Raw genomic sequence first — 27831 nt, 5'->3', positions numbered from 1 at the left:
CTCGTTTTCATTGTGACGTCACAAGTAAAGGAAGTGAAGGCTGGACTACAAACGAGCTGTTTTCAAGCGGTTCAGAGCAGAGCTTTCTGTGGGAGATGGGAACTCCCTTTGGGCTGGACTTTGGGCTTTTTCACTTTGCAAACCTGTTATATGTACAAAAAAGATATATAACTCAATAAAGGAGAGGGAAAAAGACAAAAAGCATAATACCACCTCTTTAAAAGGGTTATAGTCTTCCACAAAAAACACATCATAAACAAATAATCTCTTTGAAGGTATTGCTAAAGTAATTAATATATACATCTTACAGCTTTATGGAAAGATACCAGTCAGACTTTACCAGCAATACAATGCCATGTAAAAAAATAAATAAATAAATTGAACAAAATACAATAGAAACTGAAATTGGATCACAAGCTTTCTGCTGTCTATTTCAGCTGATGAACCCAAGAGGGCAGTAAAGGTACTGAAGGCTTCGAAAAAGCAGATAGTTGCTGTCCTGAAAAAGGAACATGTGAATGTTACAAAAACAGGTAAATAACAGAAAGTAACAGTGTGTGTAACTGTATGTGCACTTTATGCCACAGTGTGTGAGATAATAAACATTAGGTAATCACTGAATCTTTACCATGAGGAATAAAAAGGAATAGGCTACTTGTCTAATAATAATATATTTATATTACATTGAAAACATGGATCTCATTATCCCCTGCTTTATGTTTTATTGGGACTTAGTAGGTGTAAATGGATTTAATGTGATGCTCAGGTAATGAATAATACTTTTTTTTATATTCCCCAATAATAGAGGTTTCTGAAGTTCCTAAAGTGAAAGCCAAACCAGGACCTGCAACGAAGGGTATGAGCATGCTTTTATTCTTTTGTATCACTTGTCAATTGATTTGTAAAAGTAAATTAAATCAGATTTTCTTTATTTGTTTAGATGCTCCATAAATTAATATCTCATCAATCCTTTATCAGCCCTTTCAAGAATTCAACTTAACCATAATCATTCTAGTTGGATATTTTGCTTTTTTGTGTAGAACACATTAAAAATGATATATTCAAAGAAAGTGTCACATAACACTGATCTTAATGTATAACTAAAACTAATGGCTTTTTGATGTCATCATTTTCCACCAGTGGCAGCTCCTAAGGAAACCAAGAAGGAACCAAAACAAAAACTCAAACCTAAACCTTTAAAACCAGGTATTGCAAAGTCTCACTGATACTACAATATATATATAAAATATATATATATATATATAAATTCTTACACCTAAATTCTTACTTTAAAAGTAACTAATTAAAAGGTAAAGCTTGCTCCCTATTTTGTGACACAGAAGTTTCAAAAGAAAAGGCAAAAGCAGCTCCTGCTGAGAAAGGTAACACACAAATTATTTGTTCAGTTCCATCTTCTTAATAATGTTGTCATCGCCAAAGAGGAAATGATTAATTGTAAGTGTATGTTATAATGTATATATAGATATCAAACTAACTACATCTTGAACTGCAATTACACACTGTATGTGTATTTAATTTCCAAATTCCTGCTGACAGAACAAGAGGGCCCTCCCAGAAATGCCTCTCTTGTGAAAGGGAGAGTCAAAATAGTTCCTATGAAAAAAGGTAATTTTGGGGGGGTTATATGTGTTAATTATTAAATATTCTTCCATATTTTAGTGAGTTGATTCAGTCAAATATCAAACTAACTACATCTTGAACTCCAGTTACATACTGTATATGTATTTTTTTCCAATTTTATTTTTATATCCATTTCTTTAGCAGCTGAGGTTTCAAAACAGAAGCCTAAACCAGTTCTAACAAAGAGAGGTAAGCTGTGCTTTGTATTTAGCATTATGATTCCAATCTGTCATCTTATTTTCTGGAATGACAAACCTAAAATCTCTACATAGAACCTGCTCCACTCAAGAAAAAAACAACTCCATTAGTGAAAGGTTAGTGGACAATAATCAGCAGCTATGTTCATATTTAAATAATGAAGCAATTTATTATCCTAATTCATTTTTTTACAGAGGCAGAAATACCACACAAAAATGTCTCACTAACAAAAGAAAAGGTCAAGGTTGTGCCACTGAAGAGAGGTACATCTGTTTTTGGTATCTGGTCAACATCCATTTATGAGTTTTGAGTTTTACAAAACTGGTGCTTTGCATTTCATTTTTCTATTCTTTTCAAACCAATTCACAGTCATATTATCTCTTTCATAGTGCCTGTAACTCCAAAAGAGAAAGTCAAACCAGCACCAACGAAAAAAGGTAGTTACAGTCAACAATCAAACATCATCCATGTTGATATCTTAATTAATATATGATATGTGTACTATTTATTTATTTTGACAGTCTGCTTCTTTAAGTCTGGACACTTGAATCATGTGCTGTCAGGAATTTGAGTGTGTAAAAAAACTGCATCAGTTGTAAATTAGCTGTAATAACATAACATAAAAACATTGTAATGACACAAAATGCTGGAAATGGCCAAATTGACTATGATATTTTTGTTATTAATTTAAAGCTGAGGCTCTCAGGGAGAAGAAGGCCGAGCCAGTGACTCCCACAAAAGGTTTGTCTTTGATGTTGTCTCTCTTTCACTTTTAATCAGATTGTAGTTTTGCAGCTGTTGTTTATTTGTGGTTTATCATCTTACTGTATACATTAGAATTAATAGGGCCATGCATTTTTCTAGCACCTGTTACCAAAGCAAAACCTAGATCTACTGAAAAGAAGAAAGGTATGCAGCAGAAGTGTGTTTCTGTAGTGATTTAGTGGCTAGCATGTTGCTGTAGATGAAATGCTCACCCAGACTACCTGCTTCACTGCCACATGATAATGACTCAAAACAGTGATGTTAATGTAATTTTAGACATGTTGAGGAAATGTTTTCTGTGATTACCCAAAAGTTGTTGTTACAGTAGTCATTTTCACTTTTAAACTTGACTTGAACCTTTACATGCTTCACTACAAGCTAACAAATTGTCATTACATAAAAAAGACTTAAAGGCCAAGAACTTTTCGGGGATCCATGTTTTTCACACAGATGACATGCTTTTTTTAAGCTAAAAGCTGCATTGCGTGAAAATATTTCTAGGCTTGTAGCTTTTCAAACAGAGATATTGTGACATTTTCCCTTTGTTTCTTTGAATGTAGAAGCTGTTTTGAAAGAAAAGGCAAAAGCAAAACCCTCGCAGAAAGGTGTAGTTGTACCTTCTGTCTCTAATATTCCATAGAATATAGCGTAGGTGCATTTTCCACTTCTCAGATTAATAATATGTAACATCCATGCATGACCGGACAAGTTTCTCAAGCTTAATAGCAAATATCTTCAAGAAGCGTGATATAATGTCAGCAGATAGTTCGTGCATCTGTCACTTATCAAAAAGCAAAAATCATCACACCATTTGTTTTTTTCTTTTGTCCTTTCTCTTTAGAACCTGAGGCCAAGACAGATCTTGCCAAAAAAGGTAATGCAGATATAATCCATCCTTATTTGGCATAAAGCTAACTATCCACAAATTTCAAATAGTTTTAATCCTGTTATACTCAGCACCTGAGGTTACAAAGGAGAAACCCAAGCCATCTCTTGAAAAGAAAGGTAAATATTTAATTAAAACTATTTATTTTGAAATTGTGAAAATTCAGAAGTTAAATGTTTTTCCATTTGAATTAGCTCCTTCTAAAACAGAGGCTGAAACAAAGAAGGAAAAGATCAAATCTCTCCTAAAGAAAAAAGGTAGCCTACCACTGCCATCTGCCTGTAGATGTCTTTCTGGGGTCTCAGTTGCCAGATTATTAGGTACACCCAGCTAAAAATACTGCTGTCTAATACAACAGTCCTGTAATAAATCCTACCTTCATTAAGGTTACAATGTTCAGTTATTGTTGAAACTATTTTATGGAGGTGTTGATTCAATTGTATATAATCATTTTTGAGGATGTAGTTTGTGGTGCTGTTAATTTGTTTTGTATACTGCATTTGCTTTTAAACTGGCAACTAAGTGTATATTCTAGTACTGTAGTATACTGTAGCAACCATAACTTGTTACTACACTAGATAACAACAAAGCTATTTACTGAATATTAATAAATGCTTACATGCTTATTTACTCAGAGTCCAAAGTACCAGAGGAAAAAGTCAAACCAGCTATTATTAAAGGTGCAGAAACAACAATATTTACATCTTACATTGTCATGGTTGGTGACAGATGCAAACCTTTTAATTGACTTGCAAAAGTATCCATGCTATGGTTCAGTAGGGAATTTTCCTTAAATGTGCTGTTATTATAAGGCAAACATTGTTACAAATTAATGGCATTTCTTCTCTGATGGCCCAGCATTGTTGAGGAAAAAGGCCAAATCAGTCCATGTGAAGAAAGGTACATTAGTAGTGCTTCAACAGAAGCAATAATCCATATAACCAGTGTGGGATTGTGGTGACAGCGGTGTCATAATGAAATGTAGGTCACTGTATTCTGTACAAGCTTCTGGCTGGATTGCTCACAAGGGAAACAACCTCTTGTGAGATCAACAATACATGATTGTGGAGAACGTTATGCACAGTCAGTGGAGAGTGGTTTTTTTTGTAGCAGCTCCATTTGCAAACAGCTTTTTCGGTACAGTGCACGTCATGAATACTGTGTGCTTGTTTAGACAAGTGTGGTTGGTAGATCTGCAAATCACTGACTACAAAGATTCTGTTAAGCTTTTATAACCCACCTTTTTACTTTTTAAAATGTCAGCCATAAAGAGCTGAGATTCCAAAGTAAAGGCTTTTCAACCCACTAAACATTAACAATGTCTTATAAGTATTGAAATGTGTGGAACACATCTGGATGCTCTAGAGCCCTTTGCTCTAGAATAGACGATTCCACCCAATACAACCTCTGTTTAGGCTAAATAAAAGCTACTACGGTAAATAGCAACATACAGTATGTCTATTTTACATTTGAGGAGAAAAGCAAAATCAGCACCTACAAATAAAAGTATATAAAGGCTTCTTGCCCACAATCATAAGATGCATACACAAAAACACACAATTGAAAGCACACTTGTGTATTGCAGAAAAGCCAAAACAAGTCTCTTATGGGAAAGGCATAAATCAATAGTGTTACTCTGCTCAGCATAAATGATTTTTATAACACTAATTGCAGCTTTCTAGTTGTAGTTTCCCTGTGCTGTGCAAGCTGCTTTAAGCTTTTAGAAATTCACTTTTGTTGTGGTAATGCTGTGGCTCAAGCTGCAATATGCATTGTTTGAAAAATGAGTTAATTGTGGTTTCTGCTTCTGAGTTTCTGTGTGTCCCAATAGCCCACATGTGACGTTAGTTTTCCTTTTGCAGAACTGGAGACTCCTAAAGAAAAAGACAAAATTGCTGCACTGAAGAAAGGTACGGTGTTTGGTACAAACAACTATCATTTTACATATGACCATAATTTACATCAGTTTATTATGCAAGAATACTAGTAAAACCTTTGTGTGTCAACAGTTAATTTAGTGATGCATTTGAGGCTATTTTACTGAGGTTTTATAGTCTAGTATGCATGCTATAACTCTAATAGCCAGAAATACTTCCACAAAGGAACTGTGTGTTTTATCATCTGCATTTTCTTTCTGATGATGCAGCCATTTCTAAGGAAAAGACATGTTGTTTTCAGTTTTTGCTTTACCATGGAACCTTAGGCTTGTCTTTTCAGAACAACATATGAATCATTTTGAAGAGATGCTACAGTAAATCAGCCACAGCCAACATCAATACCATCCTGAAACTAGTAAAACATGCATATTCTACACTGGCTTATATGAGCAAGAAAGAAAAGCCCTTGTACTTTCCCTGAGGGGTAAAATAAATCACTATTCTGAAACATTACTTGTTTCTAGCAATGCAGCAATATTGTAATTGTCCATTTCTTGCCTAATTGTCTTTGTTTCATATTTGTGAAACAGAGCGTGAGGTTTTAAAAGAAAAGGTCAAACCCACTGCAGCAAAGAAAGGTACTGCATACAATCAGCTTTGGGAAGCATTTAAAAGAGTAGCAATAAATCCACAATGTGCTGTAAATGTATGGAAAATGTATGATTTATTGCAGAGGACAGAGTTCTCCAAGAAAAAGCAGGGCTTCTAAAGAAAGGGATCTTGATTGATTTTGTGACCAGACACATACACCTACTACTGTACTCTGTAGATCTGAAATATTCATGGATAACGTCAAGCTTTATTTATTTATTTTTAGAAAAAACAGTTGAGAAGAAGGCAGACAAAGAAGATAAAGCTAAAGGTATGGTGTCCAATGAGCACTGCACAATAACATTATCAAATTAGCAAAATGTCTGTGTGAAATATATAAAACAAATACCACAAGCAGTTGTAGTCTGTCAGAAACCAGTTTGAATCTTTGACCAATAACAGTTATTAATCTTGTGTTGCTATTTACAGAGGACAGGGTTCTTAAAGAGATACAAGAGCCTGTAAAGAAAGGTATGGCAACTAAATTCTGTGTTCTAAAAATAAAACTGGAGCTTTACTTTATTTACTCACAAAATTTCCTCTTTGTGTTGTAGAAAGAAATGCTGAGAAGAAGGTTGCTAAGGAGGAAAAAATAAAAGGTATAGTGGAGCTGTAATTTAAGGTAATATAACACTATATTGTTTTATGGTTAACTTCATGTTTTGTTTTTGATAGCAGAGCCTTCTGTATCAGACAGCATTCTTATGGAGGGTAAGTCCAAATTCCCTTCTCGTAACCAAAATATCACACAAGTGTGCAAATTAGACGCTCTCCTGACCACATAGCAGAGAGAGGCGAGTAACATATTGAACTGAACTGTAGTAAATTGTACCGTCCTGTGACTCCCTCCACAGAAGAGCTGCCCTACTTCCAGTGTTTCTTTGTGGATGAGGACGAGGCTCAATTTCCGTTCTATGCCTTCTCACCGCTGCAGATTTGAAGCTTCAGTCTGAATCCAGTCCAAAGTTACAATTTAGTCAATTATACTGATATGGAAAAGGTCACGTAATGCCCTACGCTGCTGAAACGCAGCCTGCTGTTCACTGTCGGTCTTCAGGAGAAAACCCTGGACAGCAGAGGATGATGAGTGATTTTATGTGATGGACAGATTTTATTTTATTTCCAGATTTGGTTGAGCTCTCGAACCAAATACATGTAGCTAGTGTCATTCCTTTCAAATCTTTTGTTCAATTATTTTGGAAGGTGGATATCATGAGAATATTTAAATGGAACAATATAGTATATTACCTTTGTGGATCATTCATTTAGATCCTCACAGCAACACATGCAAATAAATATGATGGTGCATTTTTTTAAAGATGGAACATGTTAATCTATGCTGTAAACAGGGTACAAAAATGGCCACAATTACTGATTCAAGGCGGACAGGGGTTCAATTCCTCTAATCCCACATTTACTTGAAAAGTGGTTTGTACAGTCATCTGTGTAATTGTCTTCTTTCCTCATAACATTGTAGGCAAAGTTTTTAATGCTCAACTTACCCTGCTTTTAAGGCCATTGAATCAACAATTAGTCATGTATTGTGTTTGTGCATAATTCCATAAATATTGTCATTATTTTAGTCATTTCAAGACATATTCTTCTATTTTAAAACATTAATGTTAGGAAAGGAATGTTTTTTTTCTGTCTAGAAGTTTATTTATGTGTCAAAAGGAATGACCATGCACTGTATATGAGAGCTCCCAAATGTACAGATGAAACACTACCTTTAAAGTCTTATTAAAACTGTACAATGTAGACATGTGCGCCTGCCCCCTCATTTTGACAATGGTGCTCAAATCAAGCACCTCATTGCTTGCACTGTCAGAACGAGGTTTGAGTTCATATTTACTTTTGCCACCATCGAGAGTCAGATTTGTTCTATAATTGGACGACTTGTTGGGAAAAGCTTTTTTTCCTAACTACTCACTCTGCTGGAAAAGTAGGGCACATGTGATGGATTTTTTGTCAGTCAACAAGGATGACTGCTGTGGCTAGCAGCAATTCCTTGATAGACCAAAAACACACTGTCACTAACTTTGGTCAGTGGCTGTTTGTCTGTGTGCACAACGTAGAAACACGTGATTTTTAGCAGCCTTTTGAACTAGTTCTTATGAACCAGAACAAGGCAGAAAATGTCACTATTATTATTATTAACATTGCAAAAGTCTTTGAAAGTGTCATCTATTTTATGTTTTTAACATTTATATCATGATATTAATACATGTATCATATTATTACATTTCATTAACTTTGCTAAAACAAACAAACAGAATCCATATGACAGTTTATGAATATCCTGTAATTGTGTTGCACAGAATGGGTTACATGCTTTCAGATTGATTTTGAATACTGTAATTGGTAAAAAGTGAAGTCCAAGTCATGTATTTGAAATCTCTGAAGAATGATGGTATGAAACATGACATAAGAGAGCTGCAAGAATCAGCTCGTGTACAGGTTTATTTGTGTATGTGTAACAGTGAAATGAAACATTTACGTCTCTGATTATATCTTAACATCAGTTGTTGCAGAGGCTGTCACACGTTTGGATCAGATGGTATCAGATGTAAACAGATGTACATTATTTCTCTGTACCAGCTGTTGTTTACATTATTCGCTCCATATGCTGCATAGAAGACAGTTATTACAGCTTGTGGCATTAATCACATGTCTACTCAAAAGGAAATCTGCTTATTCTTTTTATTAAAACAATGGAAACATATTCTTTATTAGTCTATTGATGACCCATAACACCCTCTCCAGTGACTATACTGTAAAAGCTGGAGTTTTATAGTGAAGTGCCACTATCACAGATGAAATTGTAGGTGTTTTGTTCCCAAAATGACTTTGATGAACTGTCTTTGAATATTTGTCATTTGATTTAAGCAAAGAAGATGTTGCTAGTATAACAAAAGACATTTTGATTTGTGGTGACAAAAGTATATTTGTTTCAGCTTTAACCAGGTAAACATGTGCAATATATACATTTTTGAATATCTCAATGATCACAACACTGTATGTTTGTCTGATTTCCTTGAATGAAATGTGCATGTGTGTGTGTGGGTGTGTGTGTGTGTGTGTGTGTGTGTGTTTGATATTAGTGATATTTTTCCCAACTTTGAAAATGGCAACACTAAATACTTGAACTTGTGTATCAGGGTATTTGATACCAATCACTGACATTTGTTTCTCAATGGTGTTGCTAACACAATATAAGTACAACTGCCGAAATATTCATATTTAGAATCATATCATTGTAAATAGTTAACTAAACTAAAAAATAGACTGTTTAATCCCAGAACCATTCATCCTGAAACTGCACTTTAACTGCAGTTAAAATCAAATTATGTATCATTGACAATTACATCATACTTATGCTTGTGAATAGTAGCAATTTGACATTAAAACAGCAATGCAAGTGTTTCTTTTGTCTTGTCTTTCTGTAAAAGGTGCCAACAATAACATTTCTAAGGCAAAGAGTAATTCATTTTTTTCCCCAGGTGATGGCAAAATCACAAGATTTTAGCACAGAACAAAACAAAAATCCCCAGTATCTATGAAAAGTACTTGTATCATTCTTGACATCAAGTGATTCTTGACAGTATTTATGCTTTTATATGTTATTACATCAGTTTTAAACACTTTTGCATGTGGGAGCGATTTAGGATATTTTGATTATCTATATCATCATCTATCATGAAGTTTGCCTAATGATGAGGTCATAACAACTTCAGAAAGGTATTCTGTATTTTTACTGTTTTGGATTTTGCATATTAGCAAATGTTCACGAGTGTCAGGGCTATATGCAGGATTTTAGAAATACTGATGTCATGATTACCTCAAAAACCCACTCACCTACAAAATTGAAGGACTATCCGCCAACCAAACTCTGTACACTTTTGTGACTATTTAACTGTATCACAACATTTTAGATTTTATTTATTAATTTAACTATTCACTTATATTTTCTGAAAATGTTGTTTCAAAGCCATATCCACACTACCAGGTAAATCCTTTTTATTTAAATTTAATATAATATATAATTCAATTACTTTGCCTAATAAATGCCATATTTTAAGATAAAAAGCATTATAAAATGTCAGAATCAGCCTTACAAAAAAACATGCCAACTCCCCTTTATGTCATTTAACCCTGCAAATTTCTTCATTTCCTCAGTGGTAGCAACAGCCCTGATGAGTATGATCAGGTGAGGTCTTCACGCTATATTACCTTAATGAGGCGAGAGAGGGCTTGCTACAGGTCAGTTTACTCTAAAACAGGTCCTGTTTACACCTGGCATTAACATGCATCTTAGGTAATCCAATCAGTGGACAGTTCCAAGTATGTCAGTTCACTACTCCACATGCGTTTGGAGGGACCACTTGTGATCAGATCTCACTTCCACGCTCTATATGTAAATAAACACAACAATGAATTTGAATTTACTGTTTATCAAATCATAAATGATATACGATACGATAGACATTGCTGTAACAGAGTGTTTCTGGTTTCAGGCCTCACGCATTACTGTACAAAAATTCAACTCATAACTAAGTGTGGTGAAATTGGATCATATTTTATGGAGAAAATATTTTCTGGTTTTATTTCCGATGCCCTCTGGGTGCTCTGCCTTAATGCTCTGTGATTTACGGAGTTTCCTGATGGACAGATAGCTTTACTTGTTGATAAAGTAACCACTGTCTGCTGCAAACTGTAACAGTAACCCCCCGGTGCTCCGAGCTCCCAGTCCAGGTATAGTCAGCTAGCATTACTAGGACTGCTAGCTAACTGAGCTAACTATCTAAAGGCACTTACAAATGTGGTTCTGAGTAATCGGATCTCAGAGCATTCTCAGTGTATATTGGATGCATTCACACCTGTACTTAGAGGTGTATGTGAAGGTTCTCAGTCATCCAGGTCATAGTTATGCAAGGAAGGCCTCTGGACTTGGTTGAAGATACTCAAATAGAGCTGTCTTGTAATTGTATCACGTTAATGCTAGGTGTAAACAGGGCCACTGATTCCATACAAAGAGGACACTCCTGCAGCTCTCCTGGGAAGCATCCTGAGGAGAGAAGGAGCTACACTAAACTATTATCTCTCACTGTTTCAACATGGAATGTGAGAAGCTCCCTTTTCAGTGTGATTGTGCTGTTGTGAATATTTTCACATAAACTCTCATGAACTTGTTATTTAACTGTTGTCACCCCAAATACTTATGCAAATGACTTTGCCTGCTTTTGTAAGAGTAGAGGCTAATTTTTTGGCGTACCACAATATAACTGGAGTATAAAGACCAATTTTGATTTAAATTAATTCAGCGGGCAAAGGCCAAATGAGTTCCACTCCAGTTACCGTGGTTTCTTTGTATTGTATGCTATTCAGAAGCGGCCAAAAACTTGGTAACCTGCGTGTTGAGATGAGAAGAATGGCCACTTGTAGTCACAGTGTTTAGCAGGCAGAGAACAGCTCACAGGGCAGGACAGGGAGGCTTGGCTTCTTAAAATGTGGGAAAGATGGACGATACATGAGGAAACTAAAATTAACACAATTTTAAACAGTGTCCTCTTGTTTGTATCAAAGCTGTGAAAGCAAACAGTTGGTGATCACAAAGACTTTATTTTTAGACTTTGAACTACAAACCGTTGGATATTGAATTGATACAAACTGTCCACATCCTCCAGTGTCCTTCCTGTTATCCACCACGCCAGTGGCAGCATTCAGTCACGGTTGGTCCACACCATCGAATGATGTCTCTACGTAATGACACCACAACTAAAACCGGATTATCCCAAGGCCAGTGACATCACCACCCCCACCCCCTCCAGCTCCTAGTCATCTCTGACCATCTGGGGGTTACTAGAGGATATTCATTCCCATGAGTTCAATGGTCACACCGGGTGCTGCACGGATGGCTCTGGCCTGCAGCGTCACCCTGCAGCTGTCACCTGTAACTGACCCATCACAGGGAGAGCACTGTTCCCACAATTTAGGTTCACATATTTGAAAAAGAAATGTAGGACTGCATTTAAAGTTTCATGAAAAAAACCCACCCTAAGTGAAAAAGAGATTTCTGTTGAGATGAAGTGGTACTGATGGAGCTGACTTTTAAACACCAACTGAGAAGTCTGAGACATTAAGAAAGTTTCAATCGGTTTATTTTTCCCTTTTTTCACATGTCATACACAGAATGAAACAGTTAAGACCCATTATAATGTGAATGTCTTACAAAAGATCTTACAAAAGATTTCCCAAAATATTTATCTCATGGTATAACAACAAATCAAGTGCAAATCACTGCATACTGTTAAAAATGCTGTTTGCAGTGCAGGGATGATTTGCTCATTCAAGTGAATGGTGAAGTCAGGCTTTCTCATATGTGCGCACTGCCTGTACTCCCTCAAAAGTCAAAGTCTGTGAGGGGGAGGAGACAAAAAGCAAAAGACAACCTATATTACACGATGGCAGTCAACATTTAGCTGTGATTTTCATGCAATGTCTAGATATCATGCATACTGAGTGTAAAGCAAGTTTTCTTCAATGCATTTGGGTCATATGATATCAGTTATTGCACCATTGCAAAAGCAAGGCGAGGCAAGTTTATTTGTGCAACAAGTTTCAACAACAAGGCAATTTTGTGGGTTTTACATAAGCACTTTGAAGCTGTGTTTGCAGAGCAAATGGCTACATGATGAATGTAACCACAAAAAGATTGATCTTCACTTGCCACTGTTGGGCTACACATATTCTATTTAGTTATATGTGTGTTATTTAACCTTACCGCCACCAACTTCCCGTCCTTGATTTCTCTTACAAATTTGGTCTCCTTGTCGTCCCACTTCTGCACTTGCACAAGTTTGTCTCCCTCCATGGTGAAGGTAGACTGCAAGCACAAGCACAATACAGTTTAAACCACCTCAGGTAAACATACAGCTAGACTGCACGTTTCGGTGAAGATTATACCTGACTTAGCAAATCTTACTTTGACATGTCGGTCATCGACTGTGGTCTCATCAAACTCCTCTCCCAGTTTGGAGGAGATCTCCGTGTTCCTAAAGGTGCTCAGGGTCTTAACCACCACTTTGTCCCCATCCTGGCTGATCACTACTGTCGGTTTAGTGACATTGCCCACTTGTCTTGTGGCAAAGCCAACACCTGTCAAAAACAAAAAAAGTGCATTTGGTGATACATTATGCTGCAGGGCACACATTACAACCATTTATTTACTTCTTTTCTGTATTTAAAATGAACATATTTGAGCAATAAGAAGACGACATACCGCAAGGGGAAATTTTAATTTTTTTTCACTCTTGTTGTTATTATTACTTATTATGCACACACAGCAACTACTATCCCAGAAACGCAATTGTAGAATAAGTGCAGCCTACAGCAGACAACATTGCTCACACTCCAAACTATTACCTCTTATCTCAAGGTAATAAATGATCTTACCTAGTGCCTTCATGTATTCATCAAAGTTCTGGCTGTCAATCAGTTTCCATGTACCGCAGAAAGCATCAACCATTTTTGCAGATGTAGTATTCCAGGTCAGTATAACACTGTAAGTCTAGCTCTGTTCTCCCTGCAGTAAATTCAACACGGTGTCTCTCTGCCTAAATTAATACTGACTGAGGGCGAGAACTCGAGCTGCAGCGTGAAAGCTGATTGGATGTTCCAGACGCTTTGTGGGCGATGATTGGTCGTCGCAAAATGTGCTATTAACATAATATTGAATGGCATGCCACGCTCTACTCTGCCTCTGATTGGCTTAACCTTATTCTTACCCTAAACAATCTCATTCCTCTCACCTAGAGCTCTTTAAAGGGCTCTGCTCCTTTTTATATACAGTCTATGCTCTGCTCTCACCTATACCAAACCAACCCAATCAACGAAGGCAACGAGTACTAGCCAATCAGAGGCACTGTAGGGCGTGCCATGACTTGACCATCCCAGCGAAGGAAATGACATACCAGACTGAGTGGCACAGGACTTCACTCTGTGATAAGCACTTTAGGCAATTAGAGCAATTATTTACTGCAGACACATATTAGAGACACATATCTCATTATTACACAAAGATAAAGTAAATGTTATTTTTTTCAACGCCATGTTTTTAATGCTAGCATGCTAATATTCTCACAATGAGAATGCTAACATATTAACATACACATAGCAGGTGTAATGTTTTCCGAGTTCATCATCTTTAATAGTCTTTTTTTTTTTCTCCCCCATCTCCAACATTTGCTACCTTTGATGTGAATACAATAAAAATATGTTTATGAATGGTAGAGGGAGAACATGCATTTCCTCACAGTCACTCAGGGAGGGTCAAGGAATTTTTTTGTAGCTCTGGGGAGGGTCAAAATAAAAAAAAAAGTCACACCCTATGCTGCTAGCATGGCTAAGAAGCTGTTAGAAGAGGTATTAAAGCCACTTTGATTCACCACCAGCGTAATTAACATGACATGACTGACAATGACTATTGTACACTTTTATTGCTGATAAAATACTTCCTGCATACAATCTGACAGGATTACAAACAGATGTCCACTGTCATAATACAGTAGGACCAATCTCTACCAATAACTAACCTAAAGCTGTAATCAATAACACTAGCAAGTGATACAAAAAGAAACTTCACTATTGTTGAGTATATAATCAAACAGTTTTCCTGCAAAATGTTGGCACTGGTCAAGGCCAGATTTTTACATGAAATAAACTCTTTTATAACAAAATCAAATTTCTCCCATAACACATCACATTTCATACAGTATAAACATTTTTACTTCCCTGAAGGTCACATATAGTGCATGCAACTGAAACATTAAATGTTCCACAAGGAAAACCCAAGAAGCAATAATCAATAAGATTCGTGACATAAAGCATTTGAATGTGCTCTCTTACATTATATTTCTAGAGCGGCAAATTCATCTGGCGGCATAAATGGTTGTAACACAATGCCGTTTGGCTCCACTTATTCCTTTTGAATGTGAAATGACAGATTTAAGTAAAAGCAAAGACAGTCAGATCTAAAGAGGTTGAATAATGTCCTATAAAAGACAATTATGCATTTATTTAACCATTTACAGAACATGACTGGAAGTAAACAATTTTTGATGTGTCGATTTGTCATGTCACACCTTAAGTGGAAATTGCAACTATGTGTCACTGAAATACTTTTTTAACCGTAGTTGACTCTTAGAGGACAGGGGCTTGAACAGTTTGCGGTAATTATGAATTACAGCAAGAAGTGTGGGGGGGGGGGGCACAACAGGGAAAGCAGAGGTAGAATGAGAGAGGTAGAGTGTGAGGTAGGGAGGACAGAGCAGCACAGAGGCTTCTCCACATTAAGGCCTATCTAACCTCTCTCTTATCAACTTAAAACAAGCTCAGGATCCAGATAAACGTTTTTGTTCTCCGCGCACAGTGACAGGTTTATCATAAAATTGAGCATCACTTAAAACAAGTTACCTAATGAGCAATGACGAGACCTAATAATGGTTGATTTTCTACTATAGTTGTTTGTTGCAATGGACAACTTATTAAAGTCAGTTAAAAGTTAAAAGCCACTGGCTACAAGTTTACATTTTTCACCCTGATTGTTTATACAAAACTCTATTTGACATAGAAATTCCAGTTAGCACAAGTTTCAGTATCTAACTGTAAGCCTGTAATAGTAAGTACAAACCGTTTTCTCTGGGCTGATTCTTGCTGTATAAGGTTACAAATTGATCCATGCAGCAAAAAATCTATAGGTCTTCAAAATATCCCTCAGAAAATGAAAAAAAAGCAGCAACTGAATAAAATAAAGGTCATGTTTGTTGTTTGTAATAGATAACTTGGCAAAATAAATTTCCTTTTCTTCTAGTCAACAAATCAAACAGGTGATTAATTTAGAATTAGATTTTACATGGATTTGAAAGATTTGTGGAGAAATACAGTTTTAAGAAAAAAAAAAAAAAAGAGAAATAGCACAGGACTAATGTCAAGTGGAGTGTCCTGCAATGTGGCATCATAGCATGTGGTTTTATATGTAGTTCTGATTTGTCCATGCATTCATGCAGTCAGTGTGCTATCTGAATTCCCCAACATTGATTGACAACGCCACCTCTGGTTTCCTGGATTTGGTTGGTCCAGTCTTCTTCTGTGGTCCAACACCATCAGAGCCTGCTGACTGCCCTCTGACAAGAAGCAAGGTTAAAAACATGTTTTTCTGTTCAAACAACATCTATAAATCTATGTTCACAATTATTACACCAATTAACAAGCAGCTGCATGTGTCAAGGTAAAAAAGTCCCACCCTTTCCTGCGTTGCTCTGCCTGCTCTCTGAGCATCCGCTGGCCCTGCTCATCCTCCAGGGTGAGGAACTCCCTGTTGTTGTCAATCAAAAGATTCTGGGAAAATATCAAGAAGAGTTTCTACTTCAAACAAATCAAACCAAAGTGGACTCCTTTTTAAACAATTTGGGTTTCATCAATACCTTGATGCCGATTGTGTCGCCATCCTTGAGGTGAAATGGTGCTCCCAGTAGTGATTCTGCTTTTTTCTTCTTTTTCTTTTTGGAAACCTGCTGGCTCTGAAAGTAAAAAGGAAAATGATAATGTGACACTAAATTAGCAACACATAAAAATCCCAGTTCCTTGAATGATCAAGGCTGACTCCTTTATTGCTATTCACTCTTTGCTACATCTTGTGCAGTCAACATTTAGTTCAATGTTCTTCCCAAACTCTCTGAAGCTTCACCATTTCCTCTAACCACTTTTCTATTGAGCAAGAGCATACATATGGTTTGCATAAAAAAAAGAAAAGCAAGAAACCACTTTCTTTTAATCTTACCCAGTTTGAGATTTCTTCCCAGGTGTGTTTGTCTGGCTGGTGTTTGGCCAAGAGCAGAGAATCAGGGGAGAGGCCGTAATGTGAAGCCAAACAAGTTCGTAGAGAGCGAGGAGAAGAGTCCCGGGATGCGTCCCAAACCAGCTCCTCTGGGGGGTAGTAACACCTTTCCCCTGGTACTCTCATTTTAACATTCAGCAACACCTCCTTAGGTCTTAGGACCAGAAGGACACACACAATTAACTAAGAAATACAATAAGGGAAATCTATATATTGGAAGAGAGGTCATTTCTCATAGCATGTAGGGATGCTACATAACGTTATGGATCAATCAGGAAACTGATGGCATCCCAAACCTTACCCTAGATCTTCCTCTTTTAGCAGCTGTTGCACACAAAGGTCGGTACCACTGGTCAGCTTCAATTTCCTGACCAGGAGGTAAGCAAACAGAAAACATGGCTTAAGCAATGACTTAAAACTTATGTATTTATCAATAATAAATTGTATTTGGTGGCCATCAATTACACAAACACACATACATATATATATATTTTTACACAATGACACACGTATAGGAATAAGCCCTGAGACTGGAAGGTGTTTATACCGGAGTGTGAGTTGTTGTCCTCTGAGGATACGTGCTAGCCTCCGACCCTCAAGCTGCCACACACGCATGAACGCAGTGGTTGGCACACACATGTCCTGAAGGGCAGGCAGCGTCATCACCTGCAGACAATAACGTAGAGCAAGTGGAACATCTTTAAACATTTGGTTATAAAAAAACCCCCGTCAAATTCACACACACTTTGCATGGCCTGATTTGAATGAAGTCAACTAACTGGTAGGACTAAAAAAAGGGTAGTTTCTCCAGGTCCAAAGTGATGAAGACTGAAAACCATTAGAAGCCAAGAAGATTCATATGGGGTCTTTAAGGATTTCCTAACTAGTATGAATAACTTTCAAGCCGTGCTTTGCATAAACCTTCATACGCTACCTGAGTCTTCAGATCCTCCAGGGTGGCCTCGTCCGATATCTCCACTTGTCCAACACTTCTCAGTTCTGCCATGTTGCCGGCACGCAGAGAAGGAGAATGACTGAGCGTTTCACCTCCAGTCACAACCTCCAGCATCTGCTCCTCAGTGTGGCTGTTTTCAGTTTGATTAAAATGAGTTTCCATGGAAACTGCTGAGTCATTTCTGGGATCCAGATGCAGCCACACAGACAGCTTGAGAAAACCCTTACAGAAAAAGAGACAACAAAGGCTAAAGAGGGAGGTAAAAGTATAGACTATAATTAATCTTAAGCCAAAATCAAAACCTTTAAGTACCTTAGGAGGAAGCTGTCCTTCTGTGACAACTAACGTGTCTCCATTGCTTATCTTCAGCTCTGACAGAGAAGCATCCTGAGAAGAAAAGACTGTCGTGAACATGTGGACTGACACCTTAAATGCCAAACAGTTGATAAAAAAAAATTTATAACAAACATATGATTTGATGAAAAGCACACCTGAGAAACAGGAGCAAAACAAATAAACGATACCTGCTTTAGGTAAGGCATATTGTACACACTAGTCACTTACCTCATCCATAAGTGGCTCTCCAACCTCTTCACACCAATCCAGCCTTCTCAAGTGCCAGCAGGTGCCTGCCAACACATTTAAATTACATTAAAACCAGATATTGCACCAAATACTACAGTAAAAAAAGAACTGTTTACAGTCTTACAAAAGCAGAGATAATCTGATAATCTTGGTGAACAGCAACACTGATTACATGTTGAGTCTGCGGTACATGCAAGTTACATACAGTTCAATAGGAAAACAGGAAAAAAACTGTAGTTTTACCATCAAGTCCAACAAAATCCAGCATTGACTTTAGACACTGCAAATAACAAGAAGAAAATAAGAGTTTAAAAAGAACTACACATACATGTAAGGTAAGCACATTATGAATGTTGAACAAAATAAGTACATGAAATGTACTTTCATGTATGTTTCTTTCCTTACCTCTTTGACAGTACAAGAATTCTCCACAATTATGTCCATCTCCATGCCAGCAGAGGGTGCTGTGCCCACAGAGAAGTGCAAGAAAAGCTGCAACGCAAAAAGAAAATTTCACAACATCATCAATCAAACATTTTAAACTTGCAACTCCTTGTCTTGATTTGTTCTAAAATGTGGGACAGGAACAGTGCAGCCGCAAGTACAAAGAACTGATTGAAGATTTTTAAATAAAAAAGACACACCTGTGATGCCTTGGGGGCATTTCCCGGACAAAGAGTCAGTGTGGTCATGAGTCGCACCCCTGCATCCCGAACACTCAGCTCCTCACACACTGTCAGGTACAAGTGCACTTGGTAAATGTGTTTTAAAACTTCAAGACTGATGATGAGAAGACAAATTACAAGTAGGGGCAGTATCTTTATTTTATTTTTTTAAATACCATGAGGGGGCAGTGTAAAGGAATGCCTATCTTAATATTTTGTTAAAATGAGGGGGATTTCCAGCTCTAAGTTATCTACACCTTTAAAATTATCCCCAAGTAACAAATGACACAGTACCTGGAGGAAGGAGTTTCCCTGTGCAGTCCACCTGTCTCAGACAGAAGTGTGCACCTGGTCAGCAAGAATAAAAACAACAGCGGATTTAAGAATGTATACTTAAATAAGAATCTAAAACACAAATACACCTTTTGTGATTGAATGACAAAGTTGCAAAGTAGCAATAAAAAAAATATTACTTGAAGAAACTTGAAAGGTCCTGAGACAATGTCTATGGTCAATTATATTTTAGGCATATTATAATTTATCAACATCTTCAATATTACCTGCGGCAAAATTCTGATCTTTGGTTCCATATTGAGAAAATATATGAATCATAAATAGACAATATCCAAACCCTAAAGCAGTGCATCTTCAAGTGTGAAGTGTTCCAGTTTAATCTATTTACATTTATGACTCTGTTTTTACTTCATCTTAAAACAGAGAGGGAAAAAACTCTCTACTGCATGTCTTATTTTTGTTTTCATGCAAATGATATTCACTTGTGAACTGTCTACATATTTTATACACAGAAAACAAACAGGTTCAATTAACTTTAATGTACTTGATGTATGCATTGGGTTGCTGCATTATTGAAAGGAATACCAACTGTGACTCAGCATCTACATATATAATAACCTGACTGTTGTGTATTACTGGGCAGCTTGCCTGGAAGTTGTTCCTGTAGCTGCAGCTCCTCTATGGCCCTCTGTTTCACCTCACACAGCAGCTGTAAGAGACACACATTAAACATAACTAAAAGATTTTTTTTGAAAGACCAATGTGATGCTTAATTGGGGAAACAAAGAGGAAGGAGAAAAAGAGCAAACACAGCAGCACAAAAATGACTGACCATATTTCCTGTAGCTGGAACCTTCATCTTCCTCCTCTCCTCTTCTTTCTCTCCTCCTCCTCCTTCATGTGGTTGAAACTCTACCTGGAGCCAGCGGCAGTCAGACGGTGTAGTCACAGTGACGACGTCTCCGTTCAGAGTGAAAATGCTGAACAAGTTGAGAAGACAGTTAAACGCACACCTGAAGAAAACAACACGTGCACACGTTGCAGAGGATTTTACCTGCTGTCGAACGACTGTGGCTCCAGAACCAGCAGTGCATCTCCATCTCTTAACGACAACTCCTTTAGCGTCCGCTGCATGTCATCGGGAGGAAACAACCTCCATCCGCTTGCCCCTCCTCCCTCTCCTGCCCCCTGTTCTCCTCTCTTTCCTCCCTTATGTTCCTGGCACAGAAGACTCTCCTTAGGCTCCCCCAGTGCCTCCCTCACTTCCCCAAGAGTCGAACCACCTGCAAAACCTCGCGCCTCCCTTTTAAGTCCCGGCGCCCCATTTTCAAAACTTCCCTTTCGCTCCTCACATTCCAGCCCATCCTCCACCTCCTGATCCCCATCTTCCGCCAAAACAGGACGGACTACAGTCAGCAGCACTGGCTCCCACTCGGCTCCAGTTAGGACAGGCGCACCACACACCTGAAGAGATAAAAAAACAGCACACAAGTCTGCTTTTGGGGTCTTTTCAAGTCAGCACGTTATTCTTGTTAATCACAATGTGTTTTTTAACAGACACTGGGCCTCATGCAAGAGCGTACAAATCACCTTTTTGCATTCACCTATTTTGTTGTACATTTTCTTAGGTACAAACTAAATTTTCAAGTGGTTCAGTCCTGTCATACAAGTCAAGTCAAGATGTCTTTAAGAATGACTCATGTTTTCATCTGAATGAATATATGCACAATATAACATGTTTGAATATGAGGCCAAAATAAAATTAATCAAACTTATAATTAAAATATTCTGATCACTTGGGGGGGCATTGATTATGCTAAAGATCACACCTCGCCCATGAAGGCACAACTACTCATGACCAGGTGGCATTCATCAGGTTGAAACAAGCCATTCATGACAGGCTTGTGCAGTTAAGAGAGTTTCGTGACTCTGATTTGCAACACTTGTACAAGGATGCGTCCCAAAAAAACAGATACAAGAGATTTACAATAAGAAAAATGTTCTAGCATGAGGTTGTTGAATGTGTTGGACTATGCCTTTCCTCACCTCTCTGCCATTCCACACAAACAGGTCAGAGTTTGTAAGAATGCCTGCACTGTACAGGGAGACACTGTCATCTGCAAAGAGTACAACAGGCAGAATGTAGTTACAACAGTTGTAAAACTTCTTCTGTCCACTTGAGGGTATTTTGCATTTAAGTGTGTCACCTGTAACAGTATTGTAGAGGTGTAGACCTGCAGGAAGACTCTTGGCCACAGTCAGAGCCATATCCCCTTCCCAGAGTTCCTGCAACTATATAAACAAATGCATAAAAAAAATCCTTTTTTGTAACCATTATTTTCAGCATTTTAAACAGCATTTAATATGAAGTTACCTGATAAATAGCTAATCGAAGATCTCCCACAGTCTTTCTACGGTCGAAATTCAGAGTAGTGCTCCCGTTCTGCTCTTTGCTGATCGGTTGCAGGGCTCCATTTTCTAGCCTGTAACTGGTTGCCAGGTGGAGACGCAGCTCCACAGTGTTATTTGTGGCTTCAAACTCTTCACTGGAATAGAAACAATGCTGACTGAGATTAACAATTTAAGTAGCAATATTCATACAACTTTCTTGTTCTCAACTTTTTCTGCTCATTGATTTGAATTGTAGATACCACTGAAACGTCACATACGTTAGTTACAACCTACCTACTAAAACAGTTAAAATGTTATTGTAATATGTGAATGTGTGTCTTCTGTACCGCATTTGCTGCAGTTTGACGTTTTCCTCCTGAGCCATCTGGATGAGGTGAAGAGGAACTTTATATTGAGGATTGTTCAGAGCTGAAAATGTAGAACGACAAAACAAATTTTAATATATACATATTAATCATCAAATTACTTCACCTCCTGTGTACCTGATGACAAGACTGGTAAATTGTCAAAATTAAACCAGTGATTAACTGATTCATTGTTTTATTGACTCAAATAACCCAAATTTTTCTGCTGCTTTTCACCTCTTGTGCATTTCTTTCTCTGAAATGACATCTTTTCCAATACAAATGCAAAACATGGTGTCTATTACCTTCACTGGGCCTGTGCAGCTGTGTTTTTCTATAGAACAGCATGTATGCACTTTCTTTGCCCTGGAACTGCTTCTCTATGTCAGACTCCCTGATGGAGGTCACCGTGGAGTCGTTAAGGTCAAACCAGTGGCTACCCTGCTGACAGACAGGAAGAAACACCGTGAGAAAAAAGGCACCACAGTAATCATAAGATGGTTCATCAAGAACACAGATGAAAAGCAGAATTTAGTAGGGGTTTTTGTCCTTGAATTCCCGCTCAAATGTGACTGCTGTTCTATTACCTCTTGTTCAGGCTCTTGCTGTTGTTCAGCTGCTTCAGGGTCTGAAAGTGTCCTAGGATCAGAGTTAGTGGTCTGCTCTGCTGGGCTGGGAGGCTCAGTCCCAGGGCTTGGCGGGTTTGCCTTCAGTGCCACTCGAGTACCATGGGACACCAACATGAAAACGTCATTGTGGGACTGTAAGAACTACACCAGAAGAGAAAAAGTAAAGAAACAACAATTTTTGGGAAAAGAAACAAATTGGTATAAGCCCAAAAGGACGCCAGATTTAAAGAAAACATAAAAACATCATAACTACAAAAGAAACCAGAAATACCTTTCCTATGGGACCATATTGTTTTCTGAACTTTTTGCTCCAGGATGAACCAATCTTATCCATGAGTTTCTGTCCCAGCTGGTCCAACAGGACACTCTTTGATGGCTCCTAGTGGACAGGAAATGAACAGCACCTAATTCATTAACTAAATATGGCTGCCACCACCAACAAAAAAAGACAGGTATGAATTACACAAAAGTCAGAGTAAAGAAGCTCTTAGCATTGATTTGCCATACTTGGGCAATAATAGCGGTGAGGACAGACAAAGGGTCATCTTCTTTTAGTTTTGGCTCACACACTTCTTTGACCTCCCGCTTGAGCTTCTTCTGAATCTTAGATTTGCATTCCTCATCCTGACAACCAAAGACAGAGATGAAGTCTTTCTTAAATGCACACATTCACAAGCTTGCAGATTTTGAAAAACTTTTATATTGCCGATAGTAATGCACATTAGAAAAATGCCAAAGTGAGTACTAGCAATTAACTGTTTTTAATGGTAGCTTTATAGGGAATTAGTCATTTCATATCCTAAAAAGTGAGTACAACTAAAAAACATTTTTTTTTTTTTTTTTTTTTATAAAATATGCTTGTTTGCTCTTCTCTTTTTCTTACCGGGGGCTCCCAGTGGCCGAGCTGGTCAATATCCCTGATATAAACATGGTAATGGCCACCATAGCAGCCGCCCTTGTGGATAATGACAGAGAACAGCTCGTAGGAGTAATCAGAGTCCTCTGCACCAGTCTGTAAGGGAGGAACACACAAAAGTTTACTTATCAAGGCATCATGGTGTAACAAAACTGTTCTGGACAAAGTTAAGCATAAGCCTGGAAACCAAGATAATGTAACAAAAAGAACAACCATTAAGAAAAGTCATGTAAAATTTAAGAGGTGAGGTCAGGTACCTGTTCACAAAATGGCCGTAGGTTGATGGTGAAGGGGAAACTGTAGCGTCCCGTCTCCTTGTATCGCTCACATTTGGCAAAGTCAAAGCTGAATCTCAGCAAAGACATGGTCATGAACGGAGGGAGCTTGCTCAGCTTGGCAGACTGAATTATAACAAAGTAAGTAAAGTAAGTAATCTAATTTTAATCCTCTTTTCTATTGATTTGTCTTATTTAAAGGCTTGTTCAAAAAGGAGAACAGAGGAAAAGGGAGAATTTTAACAGCTCTTGTGGTGTACTGTGTTGACACTAGGGTTAAAACGGTTAGAGATTTGCACGGTACAATAACTATCTCAGAAAATATCATGGTATTACATAGTTGTTGTTGTTGTTGTTGTTATTATCATCATCATCATCAATTACAATGACCCTTAAAGGTAAGAAAACCGAAGGGAAGTTTAGGTTGAACAATATTTAATGTCCTGACGAAATTAGATTTTTTGAGATTATGTTGAAATAAGGTATCCACGTGCAGGTAAGCAAATGGACATGGTTTGATAACAGTCAATTTTCCTAACATGGTATATGGCAGTCTGAAAGCTGGCACTGACCTTAGCAGCAGTGACCAGCCTGTCACACTGTGCACAGCGGTAAAGGTTATTGCCCTCAAACAACTCCTCCTCCACAAACATGTTCCACAAAGCCTCCTCCAGGCTGGACACGCCACAAACACACAACGTCAGGTCCAGGAAGTCCTCCTAAAGAAGCCACATAAAATAAAGTGCTGGATTAATTAGGAATCTTTGTCTCAACATACAGAAGGGCAATTTATTCCACTAGGATAACTCTTTCAATGTCAGTACTGAGCCGAAAGTATGCACAGAGAAACCCCGGACACGTGGACACACCTGTCTCTGGCTGACGTTACCGCACTCCTTGCAGACAATGCTGTTGACAATGGTCCCATGATACAGCCGGTGTATAAATGTACTACCAGTGGTGCCCACAAGAGAGTGCTCCAATGCACTGAACAAAATCCTGTTCAGTTCCTGTACATCGTGCTGATTGGTTCCCTGAGAGAGTAAACCGAAAAAAGGATTTTATTAGGGATAAAAAGACATCTGCTGTGTGCCAATTCCATATTATGTACTACCAGTATACAGTACATAATATTACACTTTTCATAACAGTTTCTTTGATTATAATTTAAAAAAAACAAAGTACCTCACTATTTTATACAAACAGGAAATTATACAAGACCTGCACTGATGAACGTCAATCAAACTTCACTGAAAAAGCAAAATGGTTCTCAGCAGATATATTACTTCCTAGAGTTTAACACCATCTGCTTGTTTTAATAGGAAGCTGTTAGCAGCTTTTTTCAAGCAACGTGTCCATCAACAGACAACTCAAAATACAAGCAGAATTTTATAATGCATATTAGCTTTATTAAAAGGTGCAGTAAGCGATTCAGGAGAAATTCAACACCATGACAAAAATCATGGTATAGCGTGAACAACAACAATGGAAGCAATGTCATGTGATAAATGTTAGCTAAGTTGAGGGTTAGCGCTGTTATTACAGTTGCTGCTGCAAAGTTAACGTGCAAAGAGGATGAAAAGGTCCCAGAGCCGGCAGCTCCAAACTGCAATATTCACCACTTACATCACAACAACAGCATGTCTTGGTGAACTACAAAGTAGTCTGAATGTCTGTGGGCAAGTAATTTAACATAACCTAACACACAAATCATGCCTGGAACGGCTCGAATAGTGTTGTGTGCCCAGTCCAAGCCACTTTGTTTCCCACTGACAGAGCAAGGGCTGTATACCTGAATGTTTTTTAGCGCACATACAGAATGAACAGCTAGCAGACCGTGAGGAAATATTAACTGAATTTGACAAAAAGATATGAACACATTATATTCTTAAAACCTCTGTATAATTGGTATGTAGTAAGGGAGTGGGACACATGTCACTCTTTTCTTTAAACCCATCATTTACACACAGCAAATTTTCAACATCTGTCTATTATTTGCCTAGTAGCAGCACTCTCACCTTAAATTACCCTTTCCATTTTGATAGTTTTACAGCTCTGCTTCAAGTTTAATCACATTACTGTATGTACAGTCTTGACCTGAAAAATGTGGTTAGGCATGTCCTGAGGCAAATAATGTGAATGTTTCTTTCTGTTCTGTCTCTTCAAGTATTTTTTGCATGATTGCAGCTGGGAAGCCTCCAGAAAAAAATGGAATTCCAATCAGGTTGCCACTATAAACTAAGTTTTGTGATTTTCCGCATGCATTCCCAGATATTACTGGAAGGTAAATCAATCCCTGAAATGAGAAAGTGTAACCTGAGCCTCTCTTTCTCCTTCTCACTGACAAAGATAATGGACACACACCTCACTGCTGTTCCAGCCAAAACTGTCAGTGAGGTCAGCAGTGGAGGCGCTCAGTTGATCCACCAGCAGCAGACTGGCAAACAGTCTCTGCAGCTCCAGTGGGATCACTCTGACCTGAGGAGAAAAGTGGAAAAACTTATTACACATCACAATGACACACAATCATTACATCTGTGGTTTCACCTACTTTGGCCCCTGGTTTGTCTTTGTCTTCCAGGTATCCTAATTCCTCTGGCCCCAACTTGAACAGCTCCTCTGCAAAGACACACACCAACAACAACAACAACAACAATGACAATGAATATGAATAGGTAAATAAAAAGAGATTTTAAGGAAATGTAACGTTGTCCTACCTCTGAACTCTGGGGTGAACAGCAGGGTCTGGAGCAGCGAGTTGAGGTAGCAGGTCCCCCCCTGGTTCTTGATGCCGCACAGATTGCTTCTTCCTCGGGGAGGAGGTGGCTCGCCTCCCCCCTTTGCAGTTCTGCCCCTGGAGGAAGTGGAAGCGAAACCTTCCTCCTCCTCCTCGAAAAGATTCCCAAACATGTTGTGCGAGTTATTTACTCAAGTTTCTCTCAGTTGTGGTGGGACTGTGATGCCTCGTGGTAAATCGTGTGTTTGCACTCCGATGTGCCCTCTTTGCTATCTCATCTTGGTCTTGCCGAGTTCTCTGTTGACAATGGCTGGGCTAACTCTGAAATAAGAAGACTTCACGGGGCTAAACATAGCGGCAATTACCGGATGTATAGGCGTTGGACTGGCAGTTGCGCGGTTTGGCTAGATTAGTACGCTAACAAAGGCAAATCAGTCGCAGTCCGACACTGACGAGCAGCTTGACAGCTCAGCGAAAATGAAAAAAGAAAATCTGGCTATCCTTAACGTTAACGGTTAGTGTCACTACGACTGGGAAAATGGCGCCGTCTTACCGAAACTCTAGTGACTGGTTGAACTGAATTGTTACACAATGTAGTTTCTCACACTGGCTCTTTCTTCCTCTGTCTGTCTTAAATCAGATAACAGACGAAACGTAAATAAAAATACCGTCCGTGAACAGTAGGCAGCCATTTTTCTCCCTGGCAGAAAATTGAATGGTGCATTGTGGTACTTGTAGTATCACTTCGTTAACGTTCACGCACAAAATAATTATAACTGGATATATTGTCATTACTTCGCCAATGCATAAACATCTGAAGTCTGGTTTATTGTAATCATAGTTATTTAGTATCACTTAATGATACAGTCATTAAAAAACATGCTTTATCATGTTGCATTTCTTTTTACAGCAACAACAATTCTAGTTATAAAAACTACATTTCCAACAAGTCTAGTCTTGAAGTCTATGGGGTTTGTAGTCTTATAGAGAAAACATGTTTTTCGGCTGTTAGTGTTTATAGAGACTGGCAGTAAAGTTATGTGCCCACGGCCATGTGTGCAGGTCTGCATACCAATCAAAGATCCCATCAGATATTTGATTAGCCAC

The 27831-nt window shown here is 38.1% G+C and overlaps 3 protein-coding genes across 4 annotated transcripts; 1 reads left to right on the top strand and 2 right to left on the bottom strand.

Moving 5' to 3' along the window:
* Nucleotides 1-482: 482 nt before the first annotated feature.
* On the top strand, nucleotides 483-6958 carry LOC123979395 (proteoglycan 4-like). The gene is made up of 14 exons (XM_046063303.1): nucleotides 483-533; nucleotides 806-856; nucleotides 1141-1206; nucleotides 1341-1382; nucleotides 1558-1626; nucleotides 1783-1830; nucleotides 1914-1955; nucleotides 2034-2102; nucleotides 2229-2276; nucleotides 2533-2580; nucleotides 3446-3478; nucleotides 3562-3609; nucleotides 5353-5400; nucleotides 6873-6958. Exons 5-14 carry the CDS (start codon nucleotides 1617-1619, stop codon nucleotides 6956-6958), a joined length of 480 nt encoding a protein of 159 aa, XP_045919259.1. The 5' UTR covers nucleotides 483-533; nucleotides 806-856; nucleotides 1141-1206; nucleotides 1341-1382; nucleotides 1558-1616.
* Nucleotides 6959-12159: 5201 nt separating this feature from the next.
* fabp7a (fatty acid binding protein 7, brain, a) lies at nucleotides 12160-13632 on the bottom strand. Its single transcript, XM_046061776.1, has 4 exons — nucleotides 13471-13632; nucleotides 13001-13173; nucleotides 12800-12901; nucleotides 12160-12432 (listed from the first exon to the last, which is right to left on the bottom strand). The coding sequence occupies exons 1-4, from the start codon at nucleotides 13541-13543 to the stop codon at nucleotides 12382-12384; spliced, it is 399 nt and encodes a 132-aa protein (XP_045917732.1). The 5' UTR covers nucleotides 13544-13632; the 3' UTR covers nucleotides 12160-12381.
* An 862-nt stretch (nucleotides 13633-14494) lies between these two features.
* On the bottom strand, nucleotides 14495-27439 carry usp40 (ubiquitin specific peptidase 40). Of its 2 annotated transcripts, none has more exons than XM_046061759.1 (31): nucleotides 26705-27439; nucleotides 26539-26606; nucleotides 26352-26465; nucleotides 24857-25021; nucleotides 24560-24706; nucleotides 23970-24113; nucleotides 23680-23808; nucleotides 23304-23420; nucleotides 23068-23175; nucleotides 22755-22937; nucleotides 22473-22611; nucleotides 22150-22231; nucleotides 21786-21957; nucleotides 21619-21703; nucleotides 21458-21528; nucleotides 20466-20875; nucleotides 20244-20391; nucleotides 20060-20120; nucleotides 19412-19465; nucleotides 19097-19185; nucleotides 18858-18944; nucleotides 18696-18732; nucleotides 18432-18496; nucleotides 18180-18254; nucleotides 17847-18089; nucleotides 17460-17578; nucleotides 17214-17279; nucleotides 16856-17066; nucleotides 16500-16595; nucleotides 16319-16413; nucleotides 14495-16199 (listed from the first exon to the last, which is right to left on the bottom strand). In XM_046061759.1, exons 1-31 carry the CDS (start codon nucleotides 26895-26897, stop codon nucleotides 16091-16093), a joined length of 3882 nt encoding a protein of 1293 aa, XP_045917715.1. In that variant the 5' UTR covers nucleotides 26898-27439; the 3' UTR covers nucleotides 14495-16090. The 2 variants fall into 2 exon arrangements, with proteins under 2 accessions (XP_045917715.1, XP_045917716.1); XM_046061760.1 differs by having other exon boundaries at nucleotides 22473-22608.
* Nucleotides 27440-27831: the final 392 nt, after the last annotated feature.

Source organism: Micropterus dolomieu, linkage group LG11 (assembly GCF_021292245.1).
Source record: "Micropterus dolomieu isolate WLL.071019.BEF.003 ecotype Adirondacks linkage group LG11, ASM2129224v1, whole genome shotgun sequence".
NCBI classification, from domain to species: Eukaryota; Metazoa; Chordata; class Actinopteri; order Centrarchiformes; family Centrarchidae; genus Micropterus; species Micropterus dolomieu.
The sequence above is the reverse complement of the archived record's forward strand: the minus strand, read 5'-3'. Positions and strand labels throughout refer to the sequence as shown.